The 23,161-nt window shown below is 40.0% G+C and overlaps 1 protein-coding gene across 3 annotated transcripts; it reads right to left on the reverse strand.

Moving 5' to 3' along the window:
* Positions 1 to 11,023: 11,023 nt before the first annotated feature.
* LOC137596978 (transmembrane protein 255B) lies at positions 11,024 to 21,541 on the reverse strand. Of its 3 annotated transcripts, XM_068317830.1 has the most exons (11): positions 21,334 to 21,541; positions 20,531 to 20,587; positions 20,231 to 20,370; positions 18,234 to 18,296; positions 17,124 to 17,213; positions 16,436 to 16,516; positions 16,152 to 16,237; positions 15,813 to 15,972; positions 13,904 to 14,008; positions 12,834 to 12,921; positions 11,024 to 11,332 (listed from the first exon to the last, which is right to left on the reverse strand). In XM_068317830.1, exons 1-10 carry the CDS (start codon positions 21,395 to 21,397, stop codon positions 12,838 to 12,840), a joined length of 930 nt encoding a protein of 309 aa, XP_068173931.1. In that variant the 5' UTR covers positions 21,398 to 21,541; the 3' UTR covers positions 11,024 to 11,332; positions 12,834 to 12,837. The 3 variants fall into 3 exon arrangements, with proteins under 3 accessions (XP_068173931.1, XP_068173930.1, XP_068173932.1); XM_068317829.1 differs by lacking the exon at positions 11,024 to 11,332 and having other exon boundaries at positions 12,259 to 12,921; XM_068317831.1 differs by lacking the exons at positions 11,024 to 11,332; positions 20,531 to 20,587 and having other exon boundaries at positions 12,260 to 12,921.
* Between the last annotated feature and the right edge of the window lie 1,620 nt (positions 21,542 to 23,161).

The following is a 23,161-nucleotide window of genomic DNA, read 5'->3' on the forward strand; positions in this document are numbered from 1 at the left end:
TGGCCAGTCCAATTTTACAGGTCAAAGTCTATTTCTGGCACAGAGGGAGCAGCTCACATTTGCAACATGGTATTTTTGCTGTCACAACATATTCAAATATTTTGGCTTCAAACTCTGCAGATGGTTATTCACAGTCATTACATTTAGAACATTTATTCACTTTTTGTGAGAAAGACGACTCTTATCTGGCAATTTCTCTCAAGACAAATTTTACATTGCTCTTACCATTGTGGCTTTGTCAAAGAAAGTTCTCTAAAAAAAATATTAGCTTCCAAGGAGTTTCAGCCCCTGATCGGTCCTGTTGACTGTGGACACCAGTCCTGCAGGTAAGCCTGTCACATCAAAGCCATAAATGAAAAATGTGGTCTTGTGATCTTGAAAGGCCAAGGGTTGCTTTTGTAACATCAAAGGCTTTGCACACAGTGTGTCATCTTTTTCCATATCAGCCTGTCTTCTGCAACCTCCTATCTAACAGCAACTGCCCTCATGTCTTCCTTCACTACATCCATCCAGCCTCTTGCCTTCTTGCCTTGTAGCTCCACCTTTGACACTCCTTTATCAATATGCTCTCCATCTTTTCTTTAGACATGTCCAAACCATCAACATCTGCTCTCTCTAACTTTGTCTCCAAAACAACTCACCTTGGCTGTTCTTCTGATGAACTGATTTCTGATCCTATCCCACCTTGTCACTCTGAGACAGAACCTCAACATCTGGATTTCCACCACCTCCAGCTCAGCTTCCTTTCTTTTCAGCGGCAAAGTCTCTAATCCGTACATCGGGCTGGCCTCACCATTGTCTTATAAATTTTCCCTTCATTCTAGCAAAGACTCTTCTGTCACATAAGACACCTGACACTTTCCTCCACCCATTCCAGCCTGCTTGGACCCGTTTCTTCATCTCAGTTCATCTCCTTACCACACTCAACATTGCTCTGGACTGTTGACCCCAAATATTTAAGTCACGAACACATGCCACATTGTTCCTCTACCTTCTCCCTGCTTCTACTGCTGATCACAATATCATCTGCGAACATCATGTTCTATGGGGATTGCAGTCATCTGCCGAAGCGGAGCTTTTAGTCTGTGCAGAGGAGAGACACCAGCTGCAAGTTTCTGATGTCCTTTTTTGGGCAGGAGTGCATGAACCGCCCTCTTGCAGCTCAGGGGCAACTGACTCTTTGCCAGACTTTCCTTGAGAAAGAGGGGTAGGTTGTCTCCAATAACCGCCCAGAATTTGATCGACAGCACCGTAACATCTGTGGATCGCAGAGAATGGATCAACCTCCTCTACCCAGTTTTCCTCGTCAGCCCAAAGAAGAACTGAGAGGGAGCATCCATCAGAGTAATATGCCCTTGTGGGTATGCCCAGCAGCTCAGCTAAAGCAGACTTTTGGACCTTGAGGGCTATAATGAGTCCACTCTCTCGTGGATGCTTCTTGTCTGCAGTTCTTTCACTTGTCCCGCCAGATCTCTGATAGAGCTGACAAAGTCACCAGAGACATTGTGAGTATACTGTAGGCACACATTTTTGATCATTTTTGATCCCTACATCCCATCATTGCTGCAGAGAGCAGCAATTGCTTTTGCTTTACAAAACCATTCCGAAAAGCATTAAAAGCAGTTTTAAAGCATTTGTCAGATAAAAAGTACTGTATTAATATTCATTGTGTGACTTGGACACCGTTCTAGACTCAACTTAGTTTTTTATTAACCACTTTGTGAGCCACATTTATTCCTGACTTTATTTGCGTAGGCGCTACACAGTCACATATTCCATCCCTTTTCTTCAGTTCATTTTTTTAAATATAGTGAAGTCATAAATCCTTGTCCAATTTAGCCCAGTGTTTCAAACAGGTTAATTACTATAAATAAAAAATAAAAAACTAAATTTCTTGTGTTACATTCTACCATGTACCTGACTATACAAACAGCAGTATTTTCTACTGTAAACACAAACTACTAATTAAAACCCATTGTCTCCATTTGCTATTTCTTGATTGCGTGATTTTGTCCATGTCTACTCTTGTCTCCCAATTAGCATGCAATACAAGTGCCACTGCACCGGTCCACAGCATCAGTAGCAGTCTCTGGTATGACGTCTGTATTTTCTCAGTCGGCATCACTCCCATTGTTGTTTGTTGGGTAAAGAGAAATTGAGTAGTGGTCATTTTAAAAGAAAAGTTAGCAAATAGTGTCTGGAGGTAAAAAGAGTGGTAGATTTGGTGGTAAGGGTGAAAAATCAAAGTTGCGGGTGTTATTGTTATGATTAGTGGTTATGATCCACAGATAGGGTGTAGAAGTCCGACTGCATCAAGGATCCGCTCTGAGCCCCTTCCTGTTTGCAGTGGTGATGAATAAGCAGACAGGTGAAGTTAGACTGGAATCCCCATGGACCATGACGTTCGCATATGACATTGTGATCTGCAGTGAAAGCAGAGAGCAAGCGGAGTAACATTTAGAACATACAGTACATTGGAGAAGAGAGAAATGAAGATTAGCTGAGGTAAAATGGAATATTTGTAAATAAATGACAGGAGTGGAAAAAGAAGAGAGGCTACAGGAAAAGGGAATAGCACAAGTGGAGGACTTTAAATACATCTTACAAGGCGAGATGTTTTGAAGACAAAGTTAGGGAAATCAGACTTCGATAGTTTACACATGTCCAGAGGAGAGATGGCGAGCATATTGCTAAAAGGGTGTTGATGATGGAGCTCTCAGGAAAGAAGGCAAGAGGATAGATGTAGTGAAGAAGACATGAGGGCACTAGGTGTTAGAGAGGAGGATACAGAAGATAGGCTGACATGGAAAAGACTGCTACGTTGTGGTGTTACCCCTAATGAGACACGCCAAAAGGAAAAGGACACATCTGTGTGTTAACATTAAAAGCCTTTGATGTTACAAAAGCAACTCTTGGCCTTTCAAGATCACAAGACCACCGTTCCTTTATGGTTTTAATGAGACAGGCTTTAATACCTTTCACTAGTTTTGCTGAAGTTTATCCAGAACTGTATCCAGAACGTTGAGTCTTATGTCATGTACAAGCATGTGCAATGAATTGAGGAGCTTCGCCAGTAACCCTGTAAGTCATATAATCATAGTGAGATAGCCTACTGTGCTAAAAGACAAGCATGTAAAAAAAAGCAAAAATAACCAGCAGGAAAGAACTATGGGTTTGTTCTTTTGTTTTCAACCACTTATCTGGATCCGGGTTGCAGGGGCAGCATTTTGGAGGCAACCCTGGCAGAACCTCCTTGCTATGGGAGACAATACAAGTGGCATATTACAATCGCAAATTACACTATGCCTCAATTGCTATACAGTGCGCCCTTGCGCATTCTCCCATAAACACTCGCAACTTCATCTCATCGCGGATTTTTGGTAGGCAGTCACGTGATACCGTACACGCATTGTATTGGCTGACGGAATCCGGAAGTGCGCTAAGTTCTGTGAGTCTCAGACTTTCGTGAGACACAAAAGTGCTTTCAATAGTTCATAAGAGTGTGGGAAAAGGTAATACAGATAGAAGGTGGTTTAATATCAGTATGGGGAGGGTTCATAAACATTTAAACCACCGTAAATGATAGGATAAATAGTTCATCGCTCTACCGCGGAATTCGTTAATCATGTGTGGTTCCCAGAACGCATTAACCGCGAGGAACGAAGGCGCACTGTATACCAACCATAATGCTGTTGTATCACGGTATATCGCAATTCAATTGCGGCCCCCATTTCTGACCTGACTGTTTATCTAAGTATCTATGACAGACTAATACAGCATTTTCTTATCATTTCACTTTTCCCTGTCATCTCAGATATGCATTTGTAGTCATAGAAGTTACACAGTATTTTTTTTAGTTTGTAAGCTAATTAACTAATTTCAGCTAACTGGGATCCAGCTCACACAATGGTCTAAGTCTGGTCAGATCATTGATCCATTCAATGTCGTGGACAGAATGTCAACTCGGACACCTGAAAAGGAAGAGATCCTTCATCAGCCACAAAGCCATTGTTCTGCAGAAAATGAGTACCTCGATGATGATGATGTCACATTCTCGAGAGGCATCGAGACAACCAAATGGAACCTTCAAAGTCCAAATGTGATTGAGGGTGATAAATTCTGGTCTCAAGTGCTCCATGGTGCTCAGGCCATCATACAAGGAATCAGGAAAACACAGACGACAGACAATGTTCGCAACTCTCCAAGCAAGTCTCCCATCCTCAGTCTCTCAGATATCATCACATCTACTGAACTCAGGATCAGAAGTAGCTTTGACACACCAATCTGCAAACCCAATTCCAAAAGAGGTGTTTCACAGTTGGAGAGAAAAAGGACTCGTGTGCCTGTGAGAATTCACAAACTCGCCGGAGGAGGTGAGTTCTCTTGGGACTGAGTTGAAGGGCAACATCTAGCCGTACAGCATTTGCAAGTATTTTTTAGTTATTAAATTCTCAATAATGTTGATTGTCCAACAGAAATGTAATTTATGCCTCTTTTACCATTAATCTCAGTATACAAGGAACTTACTGGGGGTAAGCTCCAAACATTTCAGAATTTGTTTGTGAAAGGCAGGCCGGCCTTTAAGTCCCTCCTAAGTTTGGTGTCCAACAATTCAAGCCCTATTCTTCTTGGACGAAGAGGAACTCCAACCAAAAGTTTAAAAGTCTACGCTACTGAACATGTCTGTCATGCAGGTAAATTTGTCTGTGTTTGTACTTGTAATTGTAGGATATGTGAACCGCAGCCTTTATTCATGAAATCCATCATAAACTTTTCATGTAATCTTACTAATTGACAGAAAAGCAGATAGAGATGAAGCAAACTCCGATCAAGGTAAAAATCATCACTAAAGGCATTTTGTGCTTTTCCAGGCAAGAACATACGCAATGACCGCAACAAGTTTCCAAATAACAGAGGAGTTCTCCTGCCACGGAAGAACCTAAGAACTAACAAACACAGACACAAACGGGCAAAAAAGGGAAATATTTGTACTCAACCACTGAAGGACCCAGAGAGGAGCCTGTCTCTTTTCATCAAACAGATCTCCTCAGATGACTGGTAAGACAATGCTCAGTGATGTTCTGCCGCAGCTGGTATGTCTGACATTTACCTGTTTGTTTAGTGTGGATACACATGTTCTTAAGCTATTTGACAGACTGGTGAAGAACCCACAAGTATTGGGAGCAAAACTAGAGTTGATGCAACATCTCAGCATAGCATAAACTCACACTTCAGGACATGATACAAAAATAATTTCAGCTACTGTTGATTTGTTGTTTGTGTTGTGCAGTGCATTTATTTATTTATTTCGGTGATATTACAGGAATAAGAAAGTTAAGGGCATGGGAATATTGCAAGGTCTGGCAAGAAATCACTCATTAATCCTGAAGCCCAAACTCCACCTTGTCTGCTCTTTCATTATTGCAGAGGTCAAATTCTATAAATTCTTCTTTACATTTTTGTTTTCATCTTAATTTGCTGATGTGCCTGTGAGTCTGTAGATGGAAATCTGATCACGTTTATTCTATTGGTGCAGTTGAAAAACGGGTGCCCAGCAGTTGTCTCCTCTGCTATAAACACATTACATGAGCTCTATGTTCATCTCAAGACTGCCATGGACCCAGAGGCTGGAATAACAGGCCAAGCTCTGCTGCTTAAAACTAAAGAAAACATAAGTGCCACCACTCAAGAGGAAATCAATTCTGCTCTTGAAGCACTGGTGCAGAACTGTGGCTACACTTGTGTTGCCGATGTCCTGCTTAACATCGGTGTTTGGTAAGAAAGGACTGTATTGTTTGCAATACAAGTTGAGCTGTTCATATGACATAAGGAAACATACATCATAGTCATTCATTTAACTCAGGCTTCCTCATCTTTTTCGTCCTTCAGCCATCGTTCTGTTCCTGTCAGATATACCACAGCAAAACTCCTCCACCAGCTGGCCAACAGATTGGGCGTTGATCGCGTGATGACAGCAGGAAAGGGTTTGAATGAGCTCTTCCTTGTCGCTGTTTCAAAACTGTCTATGGATGCAGCACAGGAAGTGAGGTGGGTTATCAAATTCTATACTTTAGTATGAAATTTGACAATCTTCTAGCTTGTGTTTTCTTAACGTGAAGCAAATTTAAAATTATTTCCCCCTCAGGGACCATGGTCAAAAAATCCTAAGGGAACTTTCCGTCCACAAGACCTTTCAAATGCTGTGCAAACGGGCTCTGCCAGAGAGAAACAGAATTCCTCTGGCAAGGATTCTTGGGAACCCAGCAGCCAATGACTACAAGAGAAGAGATGAACCACGGTTAAACACTCGAGCTAAAGTGGTGCCAAATGTTTACGGCCACAAAACCACCACCAACAAAGTCGATGAGTTGCCAACGGGGAACCAAAAAATAATATCAGTCAAAAAGGGGAGCACAAAAGCAATACCAATACCAAATGTGAACCCAACCAAACTCAAAACCCTGACTACAGCCAAAGACTCTATGAAGATCGCTGAGATTTCGCTGGTGATCCCACACAAGGAAACAGGCAATGACCATATACCACCAACTACAAAGAACAAAACAGCTAAGCCATTGACTAAACCAAGAAAGATAATAACCAATAGATGCAGCCAACAAACTGCAACAAACCAAAATGCCGAGCTGAAGCCATTGACAGACCCAGAGAAGAGCCTTTCTCTCTTCTTCACACAGCTCTCCTCAGATGACTGGTAAGAATCTCAGAGACACAGCCTTAAGCCAGGGTGTTAACTGGAATGTTTGACATGCAGCCTTTCTGTTTGACACTTGATTAACATTTTATTAAGCGATATAATGGAGTTTTGAAAGTAGCCAGTGAATATTTGGAGTAAGAATGAATTCGGTGCCACATCTCAGCATATCATAAACCTAAACTTACAAAACTCTCTTCCTCTTTATAATAATCGAACAAACAGAGCGAGAAGCAACTGTGTAATTTACATTTAACTTTGGAAACATTTACTCTAGCACTTTGAACTGCAGGCACGTCATTGCTCTACAGGGCAATTAATGAATTGTTATTATCCAGGGAGAAGAAAGTAAATGGCATGAACGTAATACGAGCTTTGGCAAGACACCATTCTTTGGTCCTGAAGCCCAAACTCAAGCAAGTGTGTCAGATCCTTAGTGCAGAGGTAACATTCACAGATTCTCTATATGTCTGTTTCCATCTTTATCTTTCATGGATCGTTACTTCCTGTCGTGTCTGAGTCCACAGGTGGAAATAATGTTTATTCTTTTCATGCAGGTGAAAAATTTGCGCTCAGCAGTTTCCTGTTTGTCTATAAACACATTACGTGAACTATACATTAACCTCCAGACGGCCATGGATGTGGAGGCTGAAACAACTGGACGAGCTCTGCTGCTGAAACTGGGAGACAAAACACTGGAGTTTGTCAACCAGTCAGTCCAAACAGCACTTGATGCAATGGTCGAGAACTGCAGTAGCAAATTTGTCATCAAAATTCTGTTTGACACAGGACTGCAGTAAGAGAGAATACTATACTGTAACAGCTGGTGTTCACATGAAATAAGGTGACATACGTCACGATCGGTCTTTCTTATACTTTTCTGATTTTGTTGCCCTTTCAGCCACCGTTCTGTTCTGGTAAAAGGAACCACAGCCAAACTCTTTCACCAGGTGGTGGAAAAAATGGGAGTGGATAAGCTGATGACAGCAAGTAGGCATCAGGCCGAGAGCTTGCTTCTTGCTATCTCAAAACTGGCTGTGGATCCGGCACAGGAAGTGAGGTGGGTTATCAAGTTCTATACATTTGAAGTATAGTTTAGCTGGCTCATGTTTGTTTTTCTTTAACATCAAGCTAATTTACAAATCTTTCTTCAACAGACACTATGGTCGAGCCATCCTTCAAGATATGTCGCTCCACAAGGGCTTTGAAAAGCTGTGGATGACAGTTGTACCAGACAGCGACCGATATCTGCTGCAAAACGTTCTGAACAGACGGCATTAATGCTGCTTCAGTTTTGAAAACCGCAATGCCTTTGTTTAGATTCCATAAGTCATGTTAAAAAAAAATCATCTCTGTTTTGTAACAATAGTCCATTGCTCTGTGACCACAGTGTCACAGCATAGCATGAAGGTGTTAACTGGTAGTAAAATAGTACTATGGAAAGACTGATGTGGTGAGCAGAAGGTTTCCCTCACAGAAGAGGTCAGGAGACTTGGTTGGAGTGTATAGAAGTGCTGTTCTCGGCTTCTGAAGTCAAAACAATGGTGAAACTCTGTAAAGGTACTGTTAAAAATGGAAATCATGAACTGTAGAAAACAGATCTTTGAACTTATGTAAAAACGATGTAAAATCAATGTATAAAAGTATTGCAAATGCAAGTACATATATTTTTTTGAAAAATACAAAGAAACCTGTTTATGGTGTGCTTTTAAACTGATTGATAAAACAATGTAAATTGAGGCAACAAAATGTTTCCACCCCAAAATAAAAAAAATCGTTGTGAACGTGAATGGTTGCCTATAGGTGGTGGAACCTTTGAGAATGAAAACCGTCTGCACAACTGTGTTTTGTGCACAATGCACCTGCACCGTAAGCGTCTATAGCTGTTGACGCAGATTTAAAATGTGCAGTTTCATTATGTGCCCACCATTTTCACACTGTGAAAGAGTTGGTGACTCGTTTAAATGATCATATTGGAGAGGGCAGGTCTGTGTTGTGTCCTCTAAGACAACATAACTTTTTCACAAAAACAAATTTTTTTGGTCTCTTTTACCTGAAGCTGCAAGGGCAGCTGCTTAGTCCTGCCATTGAGAGTGTACTTAAGGTTAGCGGTGGCCTACAGGCTCCTTTTAAGGTCCAGAGGGGCTTGAGGTAGGGCTGCCTCTGGTTGTGCTGTCCCCGGTTCTATTTATGGTTTTAAAATTTCTGCATGTGCTGATGATATTGTTCTCACAATTAAAGATCAGAAAGATGCAGAAGTTTTAGAGCCAAATGCGCAGAATAAGGCTCTAAAACTTCTGTGAAGAGTGTAACGTCTGTGTATCCTTTAAACGGTTGAGATCCGGGTCTCAGATAAACTCCAATGGAAAAGCATTAGTTTTAAATATTTATGAGTTTACCTGGGAGACCAGAATATTGAAAAAAGAACTGAGTAAATGTTTAAGAGTGGAAGGAAGGCTTCACAAATGGAAGTGGTTTTTCACAAATTTGTCTTTTAGAGGTTGTGTTTTCATTATTAACAACTTGGTTGCAACTCGGTTTACAAAAGACAACAAAAGATTTTTTAGCTATGAGTATCATCTCTATTTTTTTTTCTCTTTAGCATTATTTTATCATTTTGTGATTTATTTCCAGGGAGCCACCAGGGAGGCGCTAAAGAGACACATGTGGCTCCAGAGCCACGGGTTGCTGACACCTGGTCTAGCGGTTCTTGACTGGTCCTGAGGACCTGTGGTCTGGGACTTGACCTTGCCTTGTTTTTATAAAGCCTGATGAGCCACAAACTAAAAGATCGTCCAGTTTTTTTATCAGTGTTTCGAGAATCTGGGGAGTTATCAAAGACCACAAGATTTCAACTCACTGTATTGGATTTTAAACGAACCTTTAATCAGAGAAAGACTTTTTTAATGTAAAGAATATTGCAGGAGCATGTGGAGAACAAGTTCGTCTCAACAAAAATCTCCACTGTTTGGGCGTGTGGTGGGGGTGTTTGGACCATCCCTGGATGATGGTGCTGCTCTGTCCTCCGCTGTGGTTGTGTCCCCAGTGAGGCTGAGTCCGCTGAGACGCTGGAAGAGTCGGCTCACCCCAAAGCAACTGATTGTGACACACCATGGAGGGTTCACCTTGGTTTGGCACCAGGTGTGAACCCATAATTGGAGTCTTTCTACAGGCCACCGTTAAATAAAAAAGTTGGAGATCTCCAAAGGAGGACTTTACGTGGTGTTGTGGCAGTCAACGTTTTAAACCCAAATGTGTCTGATTCTGTCCCTTCTGTTCTCATAGAGAAACTCATTCATTGTTTCCTAGACTGTTAGAGGCTCAAAACTCTGAGAAAATCTTTCTCATGTGGTTCCAGTTTTAACAAACAGTTATTCAAAACTGGTTTTGAACACGGGAAAAGAAGAGTGGCAAATTTTAAATTTCCTTCTGAGTCAAACATAGATGGTAGTATATTAAAGCAGGAAAAGAAAAGGTTGAAGGCTCATGTATCAGCAAGACACTATGTTCTTTGTGAATGTTATGGGTTGTATAATTATCTATTAACCATTGTGTTCATCCTCACGACCGATCTAAATTCTTTACTTTCACTTCAGTTAGACGCCCACATATGCAGTATGTGTCGCTAATGATTTGCTATTGGATTATTTATCATTTACGAGATGTTTAATCATTTGTACAAAGTCGGCTTCAGATTAGGACCAGATTCATCTTATGGTGGTCATTTCTCACCGCCTTCCTGATGTCAGCCATGCCAATCTTTGTCAAACATCGACAATGGGTGGCGCTAGACCCACAATATAACATTGCTAATGTTGGTCCTCAATATTTTTAGCACCTGGTATTGCAGGTGCATAAAAGGTTTAGATTAAAGGTTTAGATTAAACTAATCACAACCTTAGGTTAAGTTAGTCATTATCTTGGTGGTAGTTTTCCTGGTTGGATTTTGTGGAATTCTTCTGGCTAATCATTGTTTTGTTACTACGGTTGATATTAAATTGAATCCTTTTTCCATCTAGTTTGCTTTTCTTTCCAGAATTGATGACTGTCTTAAAATTTTCCTTTTTTCCACATGATGACGATGCGAAGACTGCTATTCGTGTTTCTGATGCCTTTTTTAAAATTTTGATGTTTTTCTTTTTTTCATGACTTATTGAATCCTTTGGATTTGTGTTTCTGACGTTTTAAGGATTTTTTTTGTTTTTGTTATTTGTTCAAATGTGAACAAAACGGGGGGAATTGCATAGGCAATGCTTTGCAAAGACTGCTGGCAAAAACCCCTGGACCCCAAGAAGCAAATATACTGAAAGTCTTAAAATAGGAGAAAAAAAAAATCAACAGTTTTAATGCTCAAACAAATAAAACATAAATGAGCAAATTGCAAGAACAAGAAGCAACAAAGCAAATAGGTTATCCCAAAAAAAAAAAAAAAACCCAAAAAGATCAAGCAGCAGAAACACAACCAGGTAACAAATGGGAAGGAATTGTCTGGAAGGGAAGTGGAGCAGAGACCAGCTTTTAATAAGGAGGAGAAGATTTAGGGAACGTGAAACAGGTGTGTCCCGTCTTCCTCCAGCCAGAAAGTGTGCAACGCCTCCTATTCACGCGAACGCACAACACCTGTGGGAAAGACAAAAGAAAAGAAGGTGAAAACAGACAACAAGCACAAAATAAAACAGAATCCCAACAGACAAAATATTCTTTGTCAAAGTTTATTGTATAATAATATATTAACCATTGTGTTACCCTGTGTTAATCCTCATGGCTGTTTGAGACAATTTATGATACACTCTGACACCCACATGTACTTGTCACTAATAATTTGCTCTTGGATTATCTGCAATCTACCAGGTGTTTAATTGTTTTTTTCTAAGACAGCAAATCATTTTTATAGGTTGGGTTCAGATCAGGTCCACACTCATCAATTTTGCCTCGGTGTCAGAGGTCACAATGGAACAACCGTTTAAAGGATACCCAGATGTTACACTCTACACTCACTTCCTCAACCAGCCTGATGCTTGTGTGAACACGGTCTAAAGCTTTGATTAAAATTACAAAATGAAATCATAGTTTTGTAAGTCTTTATTCTCACTTCAGTAGTAGTAATTGCCACCTTATTTAACACGCATTGTGCCAAACATGGATTGTTTTCTGTGTGGGGCAAGAAGTTTGAGCTTGGTTGTTGGTTGGTCTAATTTATATATGTTTGTTTAGTTTGTTGTGAATATTTTTCTTTTTGTTTTGTATGAGTGTGCAAATTTGTAAATTTGATTTCTGTGAATAAATGTGCTTTTTAAAAATTATAATGGTCCTAGGACGGATGGATAGATATAAAGACTTGGATCTCAGTAGGACTAATAAACACTTTCAATCCCGAGTCATTCAAATTAAAGGAGAATAGATATTGAGAACTTTAGTCAATTAAAATAAGAGAACTTTAATAAGGAAAATAATAACATGATATCGAAATATACCGAAAATAAGATTACAAATAATAATTGCTGCTATGAGCCCAGAGCTTGGTAATTCATTCCACCACTGAGCTAAGAAGTCTAACTAATTTTCCCCATTTAAAATAACTGAAATCATCTTAATCGATTCCAAACCAGTAAAAAAAAGCTCCAAAACCTGTAAAGTATGAAAAACAATATTTTTTATCAACTAATAGACATTCCTACTGCGTCTGTTAAACTGCTCCATCACTTTCATTAATTATAAATTACTTAAACTTTGATAAAGTACACAAAGATACACAAGAGCTACGTCTTTCATCCAGGAATGAGAACGAGATCCGGTCTCAGCTGAAAAACAAATCCGATCTGGAGAAGTCAAACATTCACATTCACATTTAAACCACAAGCTTATTTTTATTTTCATACAAAGTGATTGTGAAGCAATTTCATATGCTTTATTGATCCGTCCACAGATTTTCAAAGTTTCCTTCTAGAAACAAATCTTCCCCATATGTGGGAACGCGACAAAAATGGACCAAATCATTTGCGGTTTCGGTCAGGATTCTTTTACTGAAAACAAATGCTGCAAGGAGATCTTTACAGTCATAAAGACGTTATAATATGTAATGTAATTGTATGTAGCAGGAAAACACGCTGCATGAAACTACCCATTCACTCTTTGTGAGGCATCGGCAGTGAAGGGAACCTCTGTGGGCCAGCTGTTCCCTCTCCTGTAGACAAATGCATCGAGGTGCTCTGGAATGAAAAGAAAAAGAGAAGCACAGACTTCAAGTGACGCTGCTTTGTTTAAACAAAACACAACCATCTCTGGTAATTCAAACCAAATGTGAAATCACAGTGACTTCAAACACCTAAATGCTTCCTTTGTGTGGCTAAAACCAGAGGAGATGCGTTGCCAATAGTCAGGAATAAACTGATTTGGAACAGGAATAAACTTTTTTTTTTTTTTTTAAACAACTCCATCTGGGATTAGCTTCAATGAGAACTGAAATAAACATCCTTACTGAGCTTTATAAAAAAATTGGTTTTTATTTGATTTTGTCTGAATTGAAGGCAGCTTTTGTGGTACAGCATCATGGTGACTTGATGCCCTCCTTGAGGTAAGAAGAGGTTCAGGTTCTCCATTGGTAAACACTAGAAGACCCCAGCCTGTCTCGGTTCAGAGGGTCTGGCTGTTTCTTTAGTCATGATATCGAAGGAGAACCTCTTCATGGAGTTGTTTTCAGAACAGCTTGAAGGAACATTGAGGCCGATGTCCTGCTAAGTTGACAAAAGACTGACCGGGGAGTGTTTCTTCATTACAGTTTGCACGGGTCAGCATCTTTCAAATAAAATGTTACACATTATTTCTGGAAGACAAGACAAGTACGATCAATCTCATCTTCAAGAAAATGGATGGATGGATGGATGGATGTCACATTACGGAATTAAACTAATTGACGAAATTGAGAAACTCGCATTAAAATAATCATAAATGAGACTGAAAAGAGAAGAGGTCACGTTGAATGTTTTGATGTTGTTGAAGTTTGGATTGGCTGGTCTATATTACAGAAGAATGAAAGGAACCCAACTGCGTGTGTGTGTGTGTGTGTGTGTGTGTGTGTGTGTGTGTGTGTGTGTGTGTGTGTGTGTGTGTGTGTGTGTGTGTGTGTGTGTGTGTGTGTGTGTGTGTGTGTGTGTGTGTGTGTGTGTGTGTGTGTTTTGACTGCATACTGACCGGGTAGAGCTGCTGAACCGTGTGTTCGCTGGCGTCCATCAGCAGAGGAGCGGTGGGGGAAGACGTGGAGCTCCAAGAAGCCGGGATCTCATGGCTGCTGCTCCTCTGACACACAACAAAACACTTTCATGAGCGTAATGTTATCCAATGTTGAACTGGCGCACAAGCAAATAAAGTAAAACAAATATCTCTTTATAATAAGGTTCCCCACCCCAGTCAGAAAGTCTGTGTGTACAATCAACACAGTTTACATTGCTCACAATCCAACCCGTTGGACCAACAATTACAGAAAGATTTCCCTGTCTTTCTTTGTTTTTTATTTCTGTGATTGAATTTAGACTCTTAGAATTGGTCTCAGGTGAGGATAGAACTCTGAACTCAAAAACAGTTCAATATTCTTCAACACAACCTGCTGGAAAGGCGCCTTCTGCTGTTTTAACTTTCTGATGATGAAGCTTCCTTTCCTGGAGACAGCAGTGATGAATCCAGGCGTTGGTGCTATTTTGTTCTCCTTTTTTATTTGTGTCTATTTACATTATAATTGAAGTTAAATTCAAACCTGTTAGAGTCAGCTTATCTATCAATTTTACTTGAATAAAAAACATAAAACGTGTTTTTACATGTCAAGTTATCATCCAATAGGTATGCAGTAATAATTTTCCGCACCTTTAGATACAGAAACTGTTTGGATTTGGGGAAAATCCAATAATTGATTGCACTGAATTATATTAAACTTCATAACTTGAAGACAAAAAAGTGATTTAAGTATTGATATAATAGCAAATAAGAAACTCGTGATGTTCAGGGAGTCTCTTCCCTAGAGAACCATATATACATATATACATATACAGTATATATATATATACAGATGGGAGTTTTCTGTATGGTGTACATCAATGCAAGACAGAACCCATATTCCAAGAGAGATTCTGTAAAACATTTTTTTTTAAATCACGACGGGTTCCAGTTTAAACATTAACAAATTGAATCAAGTTGTACCACATTAACTTAATTGAGCTTTGAGAATTTGTGGTTTTATTCTCAGCTTTATGCCAGAAACATGTCAAAATGCGTCCACCATGAAGTTAAACTGCACATTGTGAAGCAACAGACGTGAACGGAGCCTCCAGAGGACTGGACTCCAACATCAAGCCAGACCGGGACAGAATTCTACACCCAAACCTTGATTCATATCATCTGTTCACATCCTTCAGTATATTTCACGAATAATGAAATGGATTTGGGGTCTTTAGGGAGGGATTCTCAGGATAACCTTCTTTGATTTAATGGTACTGATTGTTTTTATAAACAGATAAGGGGGAGCGGAGGAATGCTGACAGACTGGGGTGTAGCATCCAGAGACAGCTCCGCTGGTCGGGTCTTAACTCATAGTGGAAGAAGAGAGCAGATATCAATCTGCATGAGCAGGGAACATATTACCTCATGCTGTGAGGAGTGCAATAAATGTGGATTTAAACCACACAAGCTTCAGAATATTGCAAGAAATTTTTTTAATGTTGTGCATTTCCTTTTTTTATATGTGACCTGAAATGAAATCAACGAGCGAGATGACAGAGGTAATAACAATACAATAACCATTATTCAATGTGTCATAAATACACATTTTACCACATTTTGATGTAGTTTTGTGAGCAAAGTTAATAAAGCATGTTCTGTGGACGGCATCCATCGGCTGTATGAGGCGTGTTGTTCTTAGATTAGGCTAAACTCTGTTCTGACATTTCATCAGTTCACGAGGATGCAGAGGAAGAGCCTGGTACCTGCTGTAATCGGACACGTGAGGAATAAAAGTTTAAGTCCTAGCTTCACGACACGTGATGAAGGTTTGCACACCTGGTTTACCCACTTTTAAAGTGCAACGTGTAGCACACCATCAATGTGTTCTCACCAGGTTCCTGATGTTGCCCAGCAACGCCGTGTTGAGGATCCCCGCAAAGAAGGCGACCAGGTTCAGGGCAGAGAGTGTCCAAATCATGATGTACAGACGGAAAACTTCCTCGCAGCTTTGCACACCAACAAACTCGTAGTAGTTGCTGAGGTAACCCCCACTGAAGGCAAAAACCACAACACGGCGTGTTACTGATAATCAATAAATCATAGGTAGGTTAGCAGATAACGGCCAATCAGAGGAAGAGGGGGGCGGAGCATCTCTTGTTCTAGCAGGAAGTGTAAATCTTTGATTTTATAGTCAGGCCTGGTACATCAGGATATTGATTAAATTGATTACTTGGCGCAGTCGTACAGGTCACAGCAATAGCAGGTCCCACTTCGTACTGTCATATTACAAGACTCCTTTGGACTCCAACAAGAAACCTATGAAGAAGTACATGTTTCAATATATTTAAATACAAAACAAGAAGTCCAACAGAGGCAGAACTACCTCTTTGTATTTATCTTTCTCATTCAGTTTATTTGTGACATTCAGTTTAGATGCATCCTGCCTTAATTTGAACTCAGATAAAGATTATTCTCGATATTTTCCTCATTTAAACCACGTAAATGTTTCCTCACAGAGGTGTAGATGTTGTCATAGAGGTAACTTCTGCCGCTGCTGTAGTACTGGCATCTCTCTGCCTTCAGCGGGCGCATGTCCTGTCAAAATAAAGGCACATCATCTGCAGGATTCAGCTTCAAAATAAGACTCTTCAATTTTAAGACTTCAAGGTTAAAAACAGGAAATACTGGCTGTAGTTACCAGGATGCACTTGATGTCAGAAATAGAGAAATTAATACCTAGACTTTGTGAACGTGTTAAAGCTACTACCTTTAATATTTTATTAAATATAAAAATCATGTAATGTTTCATATGAGTGCTCTGGGGCCACATCAAGAAATAATTACTGTATCTCAACATCTTTAATTTTCACTTAAAATGTTACTACGCTACTTTTAATTGTACTTAAATATTTCTTTCATTACTATTTCTTTATTTTACTTCACTCACCTATCAGAAAAAGCAAAACGATCAAAATGTCATGATCTAAATCTGGATTGAATTTCACCCTAATATTACCATTTATTATGACTGATTTCAGCACTTCTGCAGTAAGAAGAACTTAAATTTTCGTTCTCAAAACACAAAATATAAAGTTGCCAAAAGTCATAAAGTGGCAACATTACCAAACGAGTGCAAACAGGTCAAATCAGTCACCTCAGTGGTTTCAGATTGCCTCACAGTTTACAACATCACATAACTCACCATGTTTACGACAATAAAGGCGCCATCTATCACCAGGCAGAGAAAAGAGGCGACGATCCCAAAGCTGAGGAACAGGATGGCCGCTGTCAGCTGGAGGAGTGAAAATAAAAGAAAGAATTCCCTCATGAATCTAAAACGAATGGATGTGAATGTGTATTATAGCTGAGAAAAAATTTTTTTGTGGTCCTTTTCTCACAATAACAACTTCAAACCGCAGTTTGTTTCCGTTTCTTTTCCTTTTTGGTCACACACCACACTCCCCCCACCAGATTCCTTAAAAATCTGTCAAGTAATTTATGTCAAAATGATAAAAACAGTAAGCATGAAAATCTTAAACTGCTCCTACATCACAGTGCCTCGTTTTTGTTTTCCTGTCAATGATCAAGAGAGGATGAATGTCTCGTAGTTTAGAGGGAGGAATGCATTTTGAAGGATGGCCTGATATCTAATATTTCGTTCCAGAGGAGCTAACCCGATATCTGTAAGTCATTTGTGTCGAGCTGAACCATGTAGGTCACGTTAAGCCCTAGAGATACCAGGGCCAGCTTTACACTTCATAATCATTAATAGCATTTCAACCAGTAGACTCTCTTTTCAAGGCATTCATTGATAAAATATCTCAGAAATATTCTCAGGTTTTGATACGATCGTTGTTGCTACACCACTGTGCATGGATGGATCCAAAATGCACAACTTTGACACTCACAATTGACACCTGAATCTTTATTCTAATTGATTGGTAAGGGATAATCGATCCCATCACTAATGCAGAGACCAGTGGCTGAGCTCAGACAAGTGATGTTAGCTCCATAGTGGATGTGGAGACGCTCATCTTATCTTCTTATGTGTTAGTCATATCTCCACGCAGGCTGTAAATTATACTTCTGCCAAGTTTTTCTTGTTATTTCCAAAGTTCTGGATGTAAAATATACATTAATTCATTCAAAAATCTACGTTGTCACAGCTGCAGTTTAAAGCACCTACCGGGGGCCAAAATACACAATCTGCACTTTGGGATTGGGTGTGCTTAGGGAAAACATGAAGGGAAAAGCAGAATGTAAATGTGTGAAGACAAGCAAAGAAAAGCAAAGAGACAGCGGTAGAGCATACCAGCTGTTTGCGGTTTTCCTCCAGGCAGACTCCCAGAAGCCCCAGAAATGAGCCGAGGGTCAACTGCAAAGAACATAACAGAAGTTAAAGAATAATTGCGATGCAAAACATGTTTTCATTTCTGAAGGAGTGACACTTTGTCATGACTTTATTCTCTTTCAGAGAAAAAGACATCAGCATTAGCACTTTAAAGCTATGAAATCTATCGTGGTGGTCCGGAGCGTAGGCCGAGGAATGCTAATTTACAGGATGCAGACATTACCAAAAGTGTTCACACTGATTTTAAAAAGGGGTTTTTCACACTGTAATTGTCTAATCACAGGATGGAAGCTTTCAGAATTAATCTACAAGGAGAGGAGAAACTTAAGTCCTTTCGGGAATGGTGGATGTAAGATCCGGGTCAAACTGACATAGATGTTGGGCAGCTCATTTCTTGTTGAAATCTATCCATGTCTGAGAAAATCAGCTGAACATACGGATTTTGTTATACATTCCTAACATGACTCACTTGTAAATCAGTTAAAACTAGAAAAACTGAGTCTGAATCTCAGGAACAAAGAGCCATGAGGCAGGAAACAAGGAATACTCAAGAAATAAATCAGTTGTGACAAAATAAAAGGGATGGGATCAACATTAAACCTGAATTTATGTCAAGCTGCTACCGTTACTGTTTCATTATTGTTATTTATTGACAACATTCATTCACTTTTGTACATTTTAAACTAAATAGTTATACAAATTGCCATAAAAAGTCGTAAAAAAATGATAGAAGACGGAGGAAGAGAGATAAATCCTTGCCAACACAAACAAATCAAGATGATGACCAAAGAAGCGTGAAATCTGGAGAGACACCTCCAATTCCGAGTCTAGTTGATCCACTGGAGATGATGCTGGGACCTTTCATCCAATGACAAACTGGTCATTTGGCCAGATTTGGCATCTATAACAAAAATCATCTGAGGTTGTTACGACATAATTATCCATTGCTGTGAGAGGACTTAAATCCAGAAAAACCATCTTTATCTATGCTCTGAAGTTCTAAATAAATTCATGCAACAGCGAAAAGAGAGACAGAGCGAGAGGAAACAATTTGTTACTCTTGTGATGTGCAGCACTTTTCTTCTGCAGTCAATAACATCACCAGTCCAGGAATGTTCCAGACCACAACCGCATTGCCTTTGAGCTCATCGTACTGCTGGCCAGATCAAGACAACACATCCCGATAACAGCAAACCACAGTGATCTCACAGATGAACACAAATATTTCCTCTCTCAAGATCCTTAATGTTTTGTTTGGGGTTTTTTTTTAATATTCAGCTGCAAAGGATTTCTTGTGAAGTTTATTTTACTCCAGGGATTTTCTGCACAAGTGACGGTCGCAGGTTGAGAACGGGGTTCTATGCAAAGGACTTTTTAATATCTAATGATCAGGCTTATCTTTGATTTTGTCTAGGAGGTGAGCATCAAACCAAACAAGCATGAAGTGTTTGCATTTTGAGCATCGGTGTGAAGTCAACAGTGATGGAATGAAGCTGAAGTTGCAGTTTTGATACTGGTTTCTTGCAAAGACAAAGAAAAGCGTGACTCTTTCAAGTATGGTGCTACAGATAGATTCCTTGGTTTCGGCAATGCTTCATATACAAACAATAAATCTGTTGTCACGTTGTGGCTGGAACCATTTGTATCTGAGCTTCCTTTCCGACGTCACCAAGAAGGCATTTCCTGCAGGTAATTTGGTTTGGGGTATCACTGGGTTAAACTGGCACAGCTACAGAGTTAAACTAGATGTTGTGTGAACTATTATTATCACTTTTTCTAAATGATTTATCCTATAGTGTCTTAACTTGCGAGTCACTGCTGGTTTTAACTGTAGTTTCAGATTCGACATTTTAAAAATGAACTGTCATGTCAACTTCATCGCTCTGCACTGGTTCTGCTCAGGTTTCTTTTATTTTTTTTAAACGACTTCCATGTGGAAATCCGTGTTAGAAACATACGATCACTCCAGAGCTGTAGCCGGACACGTTCAGGTTCTCTGCTCGGGTCGTCACGTAGAGGCCCAGGATCACCAGCAGCAGGGACAGACTGAGCATGCCCAGTACCAGCCACAGCGCCCTCTTGACCCTCAGGGCCATCTCTGCAGCCATAGAGGAGAGATATACCATCGGTCATGTTATACATGCACAGTGAAGAATAAAACTAGAATGGCACACTCAGATTGCACCATGCCTGCACAGAGGAAACTGAGTAAAAAATATTGCATCTTGGAAATTTAAGGAGCAATCCTGGATCTGTACCTCTATCCAGAACATCGTCCTGACCTTTTTTTTTATCCCTCCACAAAGTGACAAATCCTAATGACACAAATATAGTGCAGTTTAAACTGATTTCAAATAAAATAAATGAGAATTTGTATCATGTTTATGCTTTACAAATTGAATTCATTACAAGCCCAGAAACAGACAGAAAGCAAACTAACTGTGCTTACCAGCAGCTTAATATTCTTTTTACAGTCAGTAAAGACTCATAGCATTTAATATTCTTTATACAATCCAGAATCCACAGTGTTGAACCTTGACCCTCTCTTACAGAATCATGACATTATTTAATAAATCTGTTTACCTGTGGAATCATCAAAATTATTTTTTTCAGCATTTTCTTTCTTTTTTTTTTGCTCCAACTTATTAATCATTAATCATAATGTTTAACTTATTAAAATGTTATTTCTTTTACAGAAAAAGTCAGAACGGATTGGCGAAGTTTCCCTTCTGGGTTCCTGGTTTATCTCATTATTAAAAACAATCAAGTTAAAATAAAAACAGTCATTCTCTGTAAACCAACCCTCATATTTTATAGTGAACTAAAATTAGATGCCTCATGTTGTAAAATCTATTTTTACACCGTAAAATGACAACAACAAAAAAAGGCTTGACATGACTGACAAAATAATTGTGAAATTTAAAAATCCCAATTTCCTCAGTTCTAGTATCAAACAATATTCTGGTTAGATTAAAAGCAGAATGTAATTAAAGTAGAATATATGTAGTGCAGCCATCCTTGTTCCATGTGCATGAAAGCATCAGCCCCAAATAAAAGTTACCTGTTGCTCTGCTCTTCATCACAGGTTTGTCTTTTCCAGTTGCTGCCTGAGTTTTTACAGTCATGACTGAATCTCCTTTTTAAAAATGCCAGTCACCCTCTAAAAATCTTCTCCGTCTGTGACCAGGTTTCACTTCAAGCTCACAAACTTCTCTCACTGAGTCCCGAGCAGCACAGCCATCTACTGAAGAGATGCAGCTCTTCTTCAAGGCAGCACTTCATGCATTGAATACGTAATACTGCACTCCAGCCTACAGTATGCTGCATTCACTGACAGTTGGAAATCTCATGGATCTCTGGGCCTGAAAAGAAAAAAGGACAACAACACCAGTTGCTATTTTGTAATTTCATACTTTGACTATTAGTTGTTACAGTCTGACAAACTTTACTGTAATCATAGTTTATTAAAATATTCATATGCGGGTATAAGCTCATTAATTTCTTTTATCATTGCTCGTTTTCATGTAGCCGCAAGAGGGCACAAGCCAGTGTCTTATTGTGCCGGTCCCAAGCCCGGATAAATACAGAGGGTTGCGTCAGGAAGGGCATCCGGCGTAAAACTTTTGCCAAATCAAAGATGCTAATCAAACCTATGACTTCCATACCGGATCGGTCGAGGCCCGGGCTAACAATGACCGCCATCGGCGCTGTTGACCTACAGGGGGCCGGTGGAAATTGGGTTACTGTTGGTCGAAGAAGGAGAGGAGGAAAGTGAGTTCGCTCGAAGAAAGAGAAGAGGAACACCAAGAGTATAGGACTAAGAGTAGGGACGTTGAATGTTGGAACTATGACAGGAAAAGGTAGAGAGTTGGTTGACATGATGCAGAGAAGGAAGGTAGACATACTGTGTGTCCAGGAGACCAGGTGGAAAGGTAGCAAGGCTAGAAGTTTAGGAGCAGGGTTCAAGTTGTTCTATCATGGTGTAGATGGGAAGAGAAATGGAGGAGGAGTTATCTTGAAGGAGGAGTATGTTAGGAATGTCCTGGAGGTAAAAAGAGTGTCGGATAGAGTGATGAGTCTGAAGCTAGAAATAGAAGGTGTGATGTTCAATGTTGTTAGCGGGTATGCTCCACAGGTAGGATGTGAGCTGGAGGAGAAGGAAAAATTCTGGTCGGACTTTGATGAAGTGATGCAGAGCATGCCTAGAAGTGAGAGAGTTGTCATTGGAGCAGACTTCAATGGACATGTTGGTGCAGGAAACAGAGGTGATGAGGAGCTGATGGGCATGTTTGGTATTCAGGAGAGGAACGCAGAAGGACAGATGGTAGTTGACTTTGCAAAAAGGATGGAAATGGCTGTAGTGAATACTTTCTTCCAGAAGAGGCAGGAACATAGAGTGACCTATAAGAGTGGCGGTAGGAGCACACAGGTAGACTACATCTTGTGTAGACAGTGTAACCTGAAAGAGATCAGTGACTGCAAAGTAGTGGTAGGTGAGAGTGTAGCCAAACAGCATAGGATGGTGGTGTGTGGGATGACTCTGGAGGTGAGGAAGATGAAGAGGGCAAAGGCAGAGCAGAAGACGAAATGGTGGAAGCTGAAAAAGGAAGAGTGTTGCATGACTTTTAGGAAGGAGTTAAGACAGGCTCTGGTGGTCAGGAGGTGCTTCCAGATGACTGGACAACTAGAGCTAATGTGATCAGGGAGACAGGGAGGAGAGTACTTGGTGTGTCATCAGGAAGGAAAGTAGATAAGGAGACTTGGTGGTGGAATGAGGAGGTACAGGAGTGTATACAGAGAAAGAGGTTAGCCAAGAGGAAGTGGGACACTGAGAGGACTGAGGAGAGTAGACAGGAGTACAGGGAGATGCAGCGTAAGGTGAAGGTAGA

Source organism: Antennarius striatus, chromosome 6, assembly GCF_040054535.1.
Source record: "Antennarius striatus isolate MH-2024 chromosome 6, ASM4005453v1, whole genome shotgun sequence".
Taxonomy (NCBI): domain Eukaryota; kingdom Metazoa; phylum Chordata; class Actinopteri; order Lophiiformes; family Antennariidae; genus Antennarius; species Antennarius striatus.